The following is a 14354-nucleotide window of genomic DNA, read 5'->3' on the forward strand; positions in this document are numbered from 1 at the left end:
TGGACTTAGGGAATGGAATTTGATGAATATTGCTCTGGGAGCAAAACTAGTATGGAACTTGTATAAATGCCTGGATCAACCATGGGTTAAAATTCTAAGAGCAAAGTACCTGGACTTAGGGGAGGCAGGAAGAATTTTAACTATCAAGAGTTCCCAATTGGTTTGACCATTCAGAACTTCATTTTGTCTTGCAGACATGTTATTACAGACCATATCTCTTGGGAAATTGATGATGGTTTGAAAGCCAAAATTTGGGAAGATTCCTAGAATGGTTATCTGTTTCTTGACGAAGTCCAAATGAATTTAGAACTCAAAGAGATCATTTGTGATAGGTGGGGGGATAAGGTTGCAGATTATATGGATTGGGTTAATGGACTTTTGGGCTGGGGTTGGCAATGGAAGAATAGTAAAGTGGAGTGGATGTCATGACAAGAACAAGAGGTTTTAAACAATATTTTTAAAAGTAGGGAGGTTTGTAAGGTGGATGGGGAGGACAGTATTTTTTGGTGTGTCTCCTCATCGAGTGATTTCAGTGAAGTTGGGGTATGGATTGGTGTCTAGAAAAGGAGGGGTTAAATTTGGGATAGGTGATTTATGCTAGAGTAAGGATTATCTTCCCAAAGAGGTCTCCTTTGGATGTCTGGTTGTACAAGGTAGGATTCTTACAAGTGAAAAGTGAAAAAGATTGGGAATATGTGGGCTAACTAGATGTGTTATGGGTAGAAATCATGAGGAAATTGTACATGACCTTGTTCTAAATTGCTTGGAGGCTACAACATGTTGGAACATGGTGGGAAGTAAATTAGGATGGTAGGACTCATGGATGTCAAATTTAAAAGATTTTTTTGTTAGTTGGTCGAGAGCTAAAGTGAAATATGTGTTGTCTAGTGTTTGTAAGGTTATCCCCCAAATTTTGATTTGGGAAATATAGAAGGAGAGGAATAGGCACATCATTCAGGAGGAGGATCCATTGGATAGGTTGTTTTGGTGAATTGATCTTTATTGAAGAAGTGATGAGTGCATCTACCTTAAGGAGTGGATCCTCCAAGCTTATTTTCACAAAAGATGGTATAGTATTCAAAAGAAATGGCCAGTCATAAAGATAAAGAATGTACATTATTGGAAGCGGGGTTTGGCTTCTAGATCTAAAGAGTAGTTTGGCGGTCGGCTTCATGCTCAGGTTGGGTTAAGGAAAATTTTGATGGTGCTACCAAAGGGAATCCTAGCCCTTATGTTGCAGGGGTTATAGTCAAAAATCATGATGAGGTGACTTTATCCTTTGGAGTGAAATGTCTGATGGATAGAAATAATAATATGGTTGAGCAAATTTTGTGGCAATTTAGTGTGAAAAGTTGTTGGGTGTTTCTAAGTTGCATTTAGAGGGCAACTCCTTGGTGTTGGTAGAAGCTATTAGATAGAATATGTTAAATGCTTGGCATTTGGATAATTATGTTAGATTTATCAAAGAGCTTTTAGAAAACTTCAAAGAGTTTATGGTGAGTCATATTAAGAGAGAGAGGAGTGGGGAGACAAATGTTTTATCAAAATGGATTATTGGTTTCCAATAAGTTGGTAGGCTTCATTTCAAAAAATATGACCATTGGGAAGGGTTTTTGGAGGATGACTTTTTCAAGTGTTTGATATAGGTTTTTTTATTTATGTATGGGGGAATTTATTATTTCTAATATGTTGATAAACTGAAATGTTGTTTATATTGTTATGAAGAGGCTTTAAGAGGATGTCATTATTAATTGAAAATGTCTTTTTTATGGTATGTGAAGTCAATGACACATATCATTCATTGTGATGCTTCAAGCATGTGGCAGCTTATGGATTGGTAGGCATTGTGTGTGAGAATCTTTTTAAGGCTTGGTGAAGAAGGCCTCTGATATTGTTTTTTTTTTTTTGTGTTTGGCATTTTAGCATTGATGTTATGGAGCCTACCTTCATGTTTAGAATCTTGAAGCTTCAGAAGGCTCTGTTTGGGCCTGTAGCAAATCATCGCTTGAAATTGCTTTCTAATTGCCTCTCTCAAGGTGTAATTTGGGTAGTGCAACGAATGTCCAGAAGTTTGTTTCAAAATGCCAAACATCATTAGAAGATTAATGCAGACATTCTGACCATGATAATGGCATGGGGGTTTGGAATTGAATGAGGGCATTGAAGTGGTGAAGTGGTTCATGGTTTAATTGTTTCGAAAGGATTTGATTGTAATTCTGGACTCATTGCTAGAATGGGCCTTCCCAAGCTATGGTTTCAACTATTGTGAGTGTTTTGAGAATAAGGATGAAGGAATGGAGGCAGGTTGCTATTCCTTTCTGTGGAGGATGAAGAAGGTGGATCAGTGAGCTTACAAATCTTTAATTACAGTGGAATGAGGGAAGATGGAGGAAGAGATTAGGTCATTTCAGGTGACAAATGCTCGTAGAGTTCCAGTGGCTCATCCTCGAAGACATCACTCTGCACCTCTATGACCCAAAAGGAGGGCAGTACAGGTAGTTTTTCTAAAAGCTTAAGGTGATAACTAGGATCTCAAAATTTTGTCCAAGGGACTTGGTTATATAGGCTTGTAGTTGGAGGTAATGAGTGGATGTTTGTGGGTTAAGCCATTTTTTCATGTTTTGGAAGAAATGTTTTTTGGTACAGACACAATGACTATCACAAATGTTTACCTTGTCGAGGCTGGTGGTTTAGTCTTTTTGATGTCTAGTTTTTGAAGTGTCTAGACTTTATGGTTTGATCAAGTTATAGAGATGAGAGTGGTTTGAACGCAGCACTGTGTTGCTGGAATGATGGTTGTCCCGGAAGTGTGTATGGAAAAAGTTGATCTATTAAGTATTTAAATATTACTTGAAAAAGTGTTTATGGATGTTTATTGTATGTATAGCCTTGAGAAAGGCAAATAATTGTCTTTTAAATATTACTTGGAAAAGTGTTTATGGATGTTTATTGTATGTATAGCCTTTAGAAAGGCAAATAATTGTCTTTGGGTGGGGAACTTTCGATGCTTAGCTGATGTGGTTAGGATTTATCAAATATGAGTTCCTTGGGGCCAAGGAATGAGCCCTCTTTTATTATGTATTTAATATTTTTTAATATATAAATAAAATCTTATTACATACCATAAATTAATTATTATTATATTATTATATTTATTATGAATAGTAGTGTTTTTTGGGCAATAGGACACCACCCACATATATGAAGGAAGAATATCTTCTTCGTGATTAGATACCATAAGTGAAAAGATAATCACACAATATAAAAATTAATACAACTACCTTTTATTTCATTATAACACATTATTGCTCTAACTTATATCAACCCAAAAATATTTTTTTAACAAAGGGCCAAGTGCCATAGTTCATGCCTTTAATGTTTGTGAGTTTCAGGGTAAGAGTTAAGTCAAGTTGTACATTTAGTTGGGTGCTTGTGAAGACCATTTGCATTCAATCTACTTTTTTAAGTTTTTAACTTTCTCCATTCTTCTTAAAGGCTTTTATATCTATATAATTTTTTAATCTATTATGGTTGGCACAAGTGTACTTGAACCAACAACAAAGTCACTTTTCACATTGCATGTTAACCAAAGATGTCATGAATATTTCTTCTATTTCATTAGCCTTTGTGCTTATTTTTACACCCTTTAACTTTGAGAAAATGGTGTTATTTGTGTAACGAAGGTTCTAATGGAGATGTGATAGCTTCAATTGAAATATGAATGTTTGAAATGTGTGAAATGGGAGCTTTACGACATAGTATCGAGATTCATCAAATTAAAATTTAAGCACAGATAAGACTCTTGCTAAAAAAAGTTGTAAATAAGTGTTGTGTTATCTCAAACTTTGTTTGTTTTCTTTACAAAGCCAATTTATCAATTGAACCATTGTTAATTTATGAATAATGGCATACCGCCTTCTCTTAATTCTTATATTAATATAGAATAAAATGTAAAAATATTTTTATAATAAGAAATCTTTTACTTTATATTGTATTGTATACATAAATACGATAAATTTATAAACACTTTTTTATATATAATAAATATGTAATTATTTTAAATTAAAAGTTATTTTTCATAATATATAAAAATAAAAATAAGCAATATAAGAAAGTAAAAAACAAAAAGAGAGATAGAGTGATATGTTATTACAGACAATTAAAAAATTATTAATATTAATGTCATCTAAGAAATATTTAAATAAAAAGAAAGCATAAAAATTAATTAACTAAATTATTCAATTTTATCATTAAAATCTATTAACAATTGAAAATGATAAAATGTTGTTAAAATAAATGTTATAAAAATCATCATAAAAAAAAAAATCATTCTGAATAGACCAATTTATTTTGTATTTTTGAAATAAAATTCTCATGAAACATATTTCTATATTAGTTTATAACTTTGAAATTGAATGTCATTGCTACAAAAGATGTACAATTTGAAGTTTCATTTATTTTTTAATCATTAGAATTGTAGAATAGTAGAGTTACTAGCCTTGAGCCATTACGATAAAGATCTATGTCAGAGTTTTTTTAATTAATTTTACACATTTATTTTTTTTTTTTTTTGTTGGAGGGTTCAGACTTGCGAGGCAACCTAGAGAGGCACGAAGCTTGCGAGCCACCAACCAACGAAGGCCACCACATAGACATTTTAGGGACCCGATAGAGACCCCACTCGTGCTTGAAACATTTTCGGCTTAGAGCTAAGGGCTGAGGGGCATCCATGCCGTCAAAATTACCTGGAGCATATGATCTCAACCTCATCCCTTATGATGTCGAAGCCTTACACTCGGAAAAACTTGATCCCTAGTGGACTCTTTGTGAGTCATTCAACTTCACCAATAGACCAAAGGCCCACACATTTATTGGATGTCATCTTTATTAAAATAAAATGACATTTATTGTCTTAATTATGATTATTGACTTTACTAGAATTGCACATCATCCTTCTGTCGTCTGACTTTAATTTTTATATAAACAAAAATTAAAAAGTTCTAAGTTCTAATAACATTAATTAAAATGCACAATCAATACAATTGGTACAAGTCACATCATCCTTTTGTCATGTGACTTTAATTTTTATATAAACAAAAATTAAAAAGTTCTAAGTTCTAATAACATTAATTAAAATGCACAATCAATTGGTACAACTCTTATTAATAATTTTTAGAATTTTGCTTTAATTTCTTCCTTGCTAATTTTTAGAAGAGCCAATAAGATCTTAGATAAATGACCTTTTATAATTTAATAAATATGGAAACGTTTTAGCCAAAAAAGCTAGATTAATTGCACTTTTAAAACCTAATGAATCCTACAAGAACTACTAGATGGATGTCATAATATTAGCTAAACTGTTGAAAAATGATATTCTCTAGTTAGGGGTACTCGTGTTCATCGTAGTCAACCACCCCGCTGTAACAAATAATTACTTAATCTAAATAAAACTCCTTGATTCTTACAAGATTTATCAAAACTCTCACTCCGAATGGAAATCATGAAACTCTTTCTCCAAACAGAATTCGTCGTCGTACCATCTATCCTATACAATTCCGTTTAAGCACTTCTACTACTCGTGAATAAAAGATAGTGAGAGTAAATTCTTGTGCGGGAGGCTCAAGGCACGGAGTATTTGGGCTAATCGAAGTGTATATAATGGTAATGATTCGATAGGATGGTTAACAACTATGAAATCAATAAGCACACCATAATATAGTTTTACCATCCATTTCATTGTTTATATGCCCGATGAACTAAACAAGACAGTATTATTTGCACTGCTATCACCAGATCTAAATTGTAGAAGAGTACATTCCAGACTTCCTTCTATACATGACGAATGTGAACTTTTGGTCACAACATTTGGGCTTAAATATGTTCCCACACGACTGAAAGAATTCCTCCAATTTGATAAGCCATCATTATACTCAAGCAACAGAGGAGCGCAAGCTAATAGGGCAATGAAGATAACAATATAGTCGTTGTGTAATCACAAAAACTCCATTGCATATTAATTCAGAGAAGGATTGCTCCACGTTCGTCGTTGAACTCCAATCGGTCATGTATTACATTTTTCTTAATTTCTAGCGCAACAAAGTTGTCGGCCAACAAATTATTGGATAAACAACTGGAAGTGAATTGGCAAAAATACTGTTTAAAATTGACATTGTGGGAAATGAAAGGGGGCTGATAAACCATGAGTATGAGAAAAATGAGGCAAAGAATATTGGTGTATTTAACTGCAAAGGTGATTGTAACAAATGAGAAGCTGAAAGTTTGTCCGAGGCTTAATCACATAAAAGATTATCAAAGAGCAAAATCACCTAAACCACCAGCCATGAAATCCAAAGCTGAATCACTGAAACTACATTGGAAAGAAAATGAACTGCATAAAATCTGACTTGAAATACAAAGATGGGCCTCCGGAGATATAACCCTCTTTAAATCATTACAAAAAACAAGTGGAAACAGCATCCATGCATATTTTACGTGTCGAGGATTAGTTGCAAACTTCTAGGGTCAGCTTCATCAGTATCATGGTGATAAATGTCTCCGTAGTACAAGTTACATATATTTGAAGAGTAGCTTTTTAACGCTGCCCAGATTTCATTATTCATACTGTATGGTGATCGTTAAATTGAGTAAAATACAGTTCCTATAAAATCTAAGTCGCTACAAACAAGTATTTCGATAAAGTATGTACTAGAACATAACCATCAAAGAATACCCTCGAGCAAGTTAAATCATAGATAGGCAAAGTATACAAGCTGTACCAATTATTTGAATCAAGTATAACTATTTTAAGTTGAGAATTGAAATGACGAGAGATGGAAAGACCACTACTGCAGCTAGTGAGACAGAAATGTGGGAGAAGAATGCGATGACTTAAATAATGTTTATAATTCATATGCATATTCATGAAATATCCAATGTAGCATTCATGCTTTGAAATACTATATGGAACACCAATTACTCCAAACATTATGAATTTATTATTTTTTCAATGTATGATAGCCACAATAGCACGGAAACTAAAATATATCCAGTGAAAATGACTTAAGTCAAACAATCAAGTCTACTTTGACTAATTTTATGGTGAAATACATTTGGAACCAGTGCCAAAGAATAAGTATGAATAACTCGAAAGACCAAGGGTATAAGCACAAGTACAATGGATTTCACAGTTGCAACAACAGGTGACCATATCATTGGCCGTGATAAAGAGATTACATTAGTCCATATTTACATTAATATTTGACGGAATCTGTTGGTTAATTAGCCAAAGTGCTGCCAAAAAGACCAACAGAAATATACATATGCTGCTTACCAGATGAAAGAAATAGTAGACAAATCATTAGACCATTCTTGACCTCTAAATAGCTAGGCTAGTAAATTTTGAAATGTGAATGGCTTATTTTTTCAGCTTATGCGTAGGACATTTGTTATATAGACATAGAAGTGTCAGCTCCATTTGATTTTTCCCTTAGAATAGTGGAAAATCGTCCATATCCAGAAACTTCAAGTGTGGTGGCTTTTTTGAGCTTGTCCCGGCATATCTTGGGAATATACTGCCATTCAACTCATGAAAAAGATTGAGATTATCCACCAGTTTGTGGAAAACATCACATCCTGCACACTGCACACAGATAGATTTAAGAGAGGCATCAGAAGCTGTCAAGGCCAATGCAATATTTTGAAATTTCTCTATACTATTAATGTTCTGCCTATAAAATTCACACAACTTATATAATACTATTAATTAATAATAATAAACCTTTGTACACCACAAGTAAAAACTGAAGATATTGTGTCCCTTTTGCTTGAATAAAATTATTCTTCTACTCGTCAAATTAGAGCCCCCATGACATTCTTCAGCACAAACGTATACATTCCAAGACAATTTGGCCAGGATTTGAAACTAACAGATGTCACAAACCTGAACAAAAACAGTTCCATCTGTATAGGCATGTGGGTTGATAGCACGAGTTGTGCGTTGGCCACAAACACCACAAGTAAATGCAACTCTCATCCGTCGTCGGGGGGACTTGGTAAAGAGAGACCATGGATATATGGAATTCTCAGCAATCTCACTACTTTCACTTGGGCCTTCTGATACAGCTGGCCCTTCCATTCCAGAGCCTGTGGTCCATCCTTTTCCCCCAGCTGCCTTTAGTACCAATCCCATGGCTGTATCCTGCAAAAACAGGAAAATGGTAAACAGTTGAAACTTTAAGCATTCAGTTTACAAACCTTCTAGTTTGTTACACCAACTCATAGAATCAGGTCTAGTTACAGAACTAGTGACACCATTTAGGACCGTGCAATTAGGCCAAAAGGCATTTTTCTCTCATTAATCCAAACGAATGGAAACCTGTCTTAATTATTTGTCCTGGATGCATGTGAAGCATATTAACCTAGTGCACAGAAGCACCATATGGAACACTGCAAGTTACTCTATGCCTAGTGGAATGAACCTACACTGTTCTGTATGTGTACAGTTCTGCCCAGTTAACTTGGCAAGGCACAAGTGTATTGTGAAAAGTGGAAAATCTAAATGACAAAAACAATACCTAGCATGATATACAATTTCAACATAAGAAACTGTAAATTCTGATGACTAAATGGTTCAAGAGCAAGAAGTCAATCTGGTCATACTTTCATAATAAAATAAAGAGGATGGTACTGCACAAAATTCTCATTGAAATCACCAAAATACATTGAATCTACATCCATGACAATCATATTCATGGAAAACCAGTGAATAATTTAAGGATAGATACCTCAGTTGTGGCATCAAAATTTCAAAGCAAGGGTCCCACTGAACACAAGGGACCATTTACAAATGCAAAAAATGCTAGAATAAAACTAAATCCAATACTAAATATTCAAGGGTTTGAGTTGAATAAAGAATTAGGTTTTCACTGTGGAGACCCAAATTTAATTTCGTATAGGGTCATATAAAAAAAACTCAAACTGTGACTCTTGGTCTTCCAATGTTGACTTCTAATTTTGAAGTGTTTTCTAAATAATAAATCATTTCTAACTAGTGTCTCTTGGTCTTTCAAAGGTGCTTTTATGTGTTTAATGCATGCACAAAATAATGAAACCAACAAACAAGCAAACCATCATGATTTCTCCCTTAATTCTCTCCATCCTTTTGCAGATTTGTGGGCCCTCAGTCTTGCTCACTAGGTTTGATTGCATAAGAATTCGAAGATTGTGGTTAAAAAATGATAAGAATACACTTCATTTATAGAATTTCTGGCTTCAATCAGAATGGCCGATTGATGAGATATGACTGAATTTGATTGGGAAGCAAACTCAAATTGATTGGATTGCTGAGTTAACTTACTTGATTATCAGATAGCAAAATTGACTTGACAGATGAGTGAATAGATGGGACAGATAAGTGAATTGATGAATAGTGAAGTGAAATAGACTTGACAGTTTACTGATCAGATTAGCCAGATGACTGACCTGATTGAGCAGAAGACAGAATAGATGAGTTGGTAGACTGAAGTGATGGATTAGTGTGGAAAATTTGAAATTTTCTGCCAAGGTTGTTTTCCTTTTGAGAATTTCGACTAGATGTCTCCAAGGGAATGAATTGTGAAGGCTATGCTACATGTACGAGGAGCCTTGCCAAAGAAAGCCAAGATGTGAACCAGTCAGCATAAGGATTTTCGGAGTTGATGTAAAGATGTATCAGAATTGTTTACTGTTATGAGTCAATTTTCTGTGATTAAGCCAGTAGTCATTAGTTAAGAAAAGTTGTCTATTTATCATGAAAGGGTATGCGCTTTCATTCAAAACTGAATCCTCATCTATTTATAGGGGATCATTTTGTACAGAGAAATACAAGCAATCACTGTCAGATCTTTTGTAATAAATTTTCAGTATTGTCTCTTGGGAATACAATGCTGGCAACACATTTTGTAACCAGTGGATTATTTTATGCTTATTTCAATACAAAGATCAAGTGTTAGTTCGTCCTAGATGTTATTCATCTTTCCAGTTGTTTGATTAGTTCTCTGTGATAAATCTGTTTAATTCAGATTGCTTCAATGTGTTATCTTATGTTATTTTAATTGGGGCTAAGTTTCAGTTTAAGGATTGGTTGGCAACTTCATCCTGCCTTATTGGTCTATAAAAAGCAAAGTCAAATTCAGTAAGACCAAGTGTAACAACAAATTCTAATTAGCAAGACATATAGATGGCTTTGAGGTGATGGTCTTGTTTTAAGAGCAATTTATTAAAACTGTCTCACAGAGTTATATGTAGGATCAATCAAATTAAATTGATAAAATCAGTAAGGAATGAAAGCACTGGTCTAGCATTGATTTAAGATTATTTAATCAGGCATTTCCAAGAGCAGTCTCAATTAAAAAGTCATATTTACAAGCTACAACTTATCTACCTACACAACAAAGTTATCTTTTATTGGAAACAATTATATACAAAGCATCCTTTCATATAAGTAATTGACACACAACGCTATCTAAATGTTGTGAGAATCACAATAGATCCAACTCAAGAAACATTGCCATCTTGAGAGATCACTAAAGAGTTAAATTCACTATACAAAAGCCTCCAACAAGAAGATCGGGTTTAAGGTGAAGGTCTACCCACCTAGGTTTAGCGAAGCCTGAAATGCAGGGGAGCTAGATCAAAAGATCATTCTCATTCGTTGGCCAAAGCTGATTAAGAAATCACTGCGAGAAGTGGCAAAACTCCTTGATTTCCAATCTGCGGTTTTGGGAACCAACAGGACCCACTTGATGGAGCTTTAAATTTCACTCCATTTAGATAAGGACTAGTAGTACATCCTTGGAGTAACCAGAGATTGTGATCCTTTCATGCTCATGATTGCATCAAGATACTGATGAAAGAAGGGAACATCCTCAAAAAGTAAAGGCTGCTGTGAAGCAGTATCAAGGAGCAGAGAAGGCCATGTCACATTTGGAGTTGGAATTGGCCCAAGACACACATGGAGATAGATGGACTCAATGGTCAGCATGATGACATCGAGAAGCTTGATTCTCTTAAGTCTGCAGCACAGGCATCAAAGAGTGAATTAAGACGGACTGAAAGAACTTGACCAAGTCATCACAAATAAACAAAAGAAGCTTGCTCGAGCGCTATTTAGGAGCAGACCTGAAACAAAAAACCCTACAGATGCTTCCTTCGAGTCCAGAAATAGTTCGTGTGATTCCGATAAGAAGGAACTGTTGAATGATAATGAGATTATGGTTAATGATATTCTTCATGACGGAGAATAACATTTGTTGATACAGTGTGTAGAATAAGTAAGTCATCAGATGAGTTCATGGTGGAGATTAAATCCACAATGGAGACAACATTTTTAGATTCTGTTAAAGAGTTTCTTACAAACAACACCCCTGATTATACTAGGGTTCTTCAACTGGTGAAAGAAGCCAGGACTGAACTTGTTGGATTAGTTCCTGCGGACTGGAAACAATAAATCCTTGACAGCATTGACATAGATCTCTTATCTCGGATATTAGAGTCAGGAAGCCAGACATGGAGTATCTGAGAAAGCTTTTGGAATACTCGCTAGGTGTAGCGAAGCCTGAAGCACAAGGGAATTTGGATTATTCCCGTTTGTTGACCAGAACTGATTGTGGAATCCTGTTGGAGAATTGACAAGCTCTTGGATTTCCGATCTGCAGTTTTGGGGACCAACACCACCCTCTGGGAGTAACTATGGTGGAGGTTATGATCTGCGGTTTTGGGAACCAACACCACCCTCTGGGAGTAACTATGGTGGAGGTTATGTGAGTGCTCCCATGACTGAACATGAGTGCTCCCATGACTGAACACTCATGTTGAATCACCCTTTTGTAGCAGCTATGACAACTGTGATCATGAGAGGACAACATTGTGGAAGTGGTTCTTAATGAATACTTGTGTTTGTTTGCATTTTTTCTCTTGGGAGCAACCATGATGAAGCCACCCTTTGAGAGTAGCCATGGTGGACATTACTAACTCCAATTTTTAGAAGATCCTCCCTAGCTAAGAGAGAGTGTTGATGTTAGTGTCAGGAGGACAAACCAGGAGTTCTCAAAAAGCGTTCCTCCCTAGCTAAGAGGGAGTGTTAATGTTAGTGGCTATGGTCAGACTTCTTAAGGCCAATATAAATACTAATAGCATAAAGGTTGTGTGAATATTATTATTTTGCTGATAAATAATTATTATTATAGTCATAAAATAAAAATTATATTTATTGTGATAATATAATTATTAATTATGTAATTAAATATAAGAAATAACTATTATAATTATATTATATAATAATATATGTAATTATTATAATTAATAGGTCCACATGTGAATGACCCTTGGTAAAGGGGCACCACTAATATAAATATATATGTATAGGAAGACTGAAAGCTTCCTCTCCCTACATTTTTAACATATATACACTAAAAATAAATATCCACCTCTGATCAATAATGTGTCAAAAGAGTTCATATTGTTTCTATTCAACCCATACAATATCAAATCACCTTGGGATTATTTTTGGCCTCATACAGATACTCCATTCGATTTTTATCTCCATACAACAATTAGAGAAACCAAAACAATGGTTTTGTGTAGTTATATGTAGAAGCCCCTCACCAAGAGTTGTCAAATATTAAATATTTTATATATATTAAATTATTAATTATTACTTAATTTAGTAGTGAGCCTATTTCCCAAACCAGTGCCAATTGATAAATTTATTTCTACATCCTGTCGAAAAATTAAGGAAAGATACCATATGAGATCAACTAATTAAAAGGAGACGCTACAAATAATTCTAATTGAATGGTTTATCCCTATACTGGGGCAACAATATTAAACGGACAAGAGTCTTTATTTTAAGATTTCATGGTCTGTTAATAGGCAAAGTCCTGATGGATTGAATCAAACGATGTGCAACACAGGCGGTGATGATACTACAGGAACCTTATAACAGAAAATAAGATCCGCACCCTTTGAATGGGAACCTGTGAAACTCGTCAAACATGTTTATCATTGCTCAAGACAGAGAATGTGTGCAAACAAAAGATAAACTGGAAATCCATACTTGAATTCAACAAGGAATGAATATGTTGAAGGTCACAGAGGTAAAAATAATCAAACAGGAAAAACAGCATACATCCCTTCCCTTCAAAACTGACATTTAATTCGAGTCCCAGCAGACAAAAGAGGGACTTACGGAAAAATGTTGCCTGGAAAGACATTGTGACTTGAGCTGTGGTAAGAGAATTTAAAGCATTTGGGAGAACGAAGTTGCTGTCTTTGGTTATGCATTTTACAATCAGAAGTTGACAATCGTCTCCAGTCCTATGTCTTAGGAAACATTCAAAATTGATCTCTTTCTTGTAAGGAGTAAATTTCTATTTTGCAGAAGGTCTGATTGGCTGATTACTCTTATGCAGAAACTGTTAATTGTCGATCTTCCTTTGTCTCTTTACTGTGGCCATACTTGCAAGTTGCATTTGTGAAATGAGATGTGTGAAAAAAAAACTAATTTTTTTATCTAGAATGCAAACTTTGCATCCTCGCAATTAAAATATGAAAATTATGTCACTGCAGTTAGAGGCCTCATTCAGTATAGATGAAAATAGCCAAGCCCAAGCTTCCAGATGTCAGGAATCTAAGAGGGGCTTTAAGGCAAGGCTACCAGCCCTTCTCTAGTCCCTTTGTTCTTCCAAATATCTGCTGCATTTGGAATGGGGAGACAAGTCTGAACAGCAGCTTTTTTTTTTCCATTGGATACATGTGGGCTGAGAAGTAATGCACGCTTAGCTTACCAATCTCTACAATGAGGATTAAATTGTGCAAATTCATAAATAATATTCCTTATGGATCCATAGGGTAATTTTTTATCCAATCTACTTGGTTGATCAAATAGACTACTTTCTATCTTATACATTGATTCCTTTTGTTCATGGCAAATGGTTGATTTTTTATTTTTACTGTCTTCTGCACATCATGATGTTGATTTCTCTGTATTAATTTGTTGTTGTACCAAACTACCATGTTTTATCTTTAGAACAACTCACTGTGAGTACAAGTGAAATCAGAGTTATGTGTGTCAAGGAAGAGTCATTGTCGCAGTTGAGGCAGTAAGGAGATATATAGAGGTGTGTGACAGCACAGGCACAATAAAATTATAAATACATTCCTCTTTACACCTTTATAGACCCACTGAACCTGCTGTGAAGGTGAACAGGAGGTGGGCAACACACAATAATGTAGCACTGGTATTAATGAAAGATATAGATTCACACTTCAAATGCCAGTTTTGATGTACAAGCTTCACTTCTAACTGTGTTAGTTTT

At 34.7% G+C, this 14354-nt stretch overlaps 1 protein-coding gene across 1 annotated transcript in view; it reads right to left on the reverse strand.

Moving 5' to 3' along the window:
* Positions 1-7179: 7179 nt before the first annotated feature.
* Positions 7180-14354, reverse strand: part of LOC149530360 (Zim17-type zinc finger protein) — a 38529-nt gene continuing 31354 nt past the window's right edge. Inside the window, exons 3-4 of the mRNA XM_089808625.1 lie at positions 7940-8197; positions 7180-7639 (exon numbers count right to left, since the gene is read on the reverse strand). Of these exons, the coding sequence (XP_089664751.1) occupies positions 7487-7639; positions 7940-8197 (411 nt within the window). The 3' untranslated portion in view covers positions 7180-7486. The remainder of the gene's footprint in view (positions 7640-7939; positions 8198-14354) is intronic.

The sequence above is a fragment of the Cupressus sempervirens genome, chromosome 11 (genome assembly GCF_028749045.1).
Source record: "Cupressus sempervirens isolate cs-2001-9-10 chromosome 11, ASM2874904v1, whole genome shotgun sequence".
Taxonomy (NCBI): Eukaryota; Viridiplantae; Streptophyta; class Pinopsida; order Cupressales; family Cupressaceae; genus Cupressus; species Cupressus sempervirens.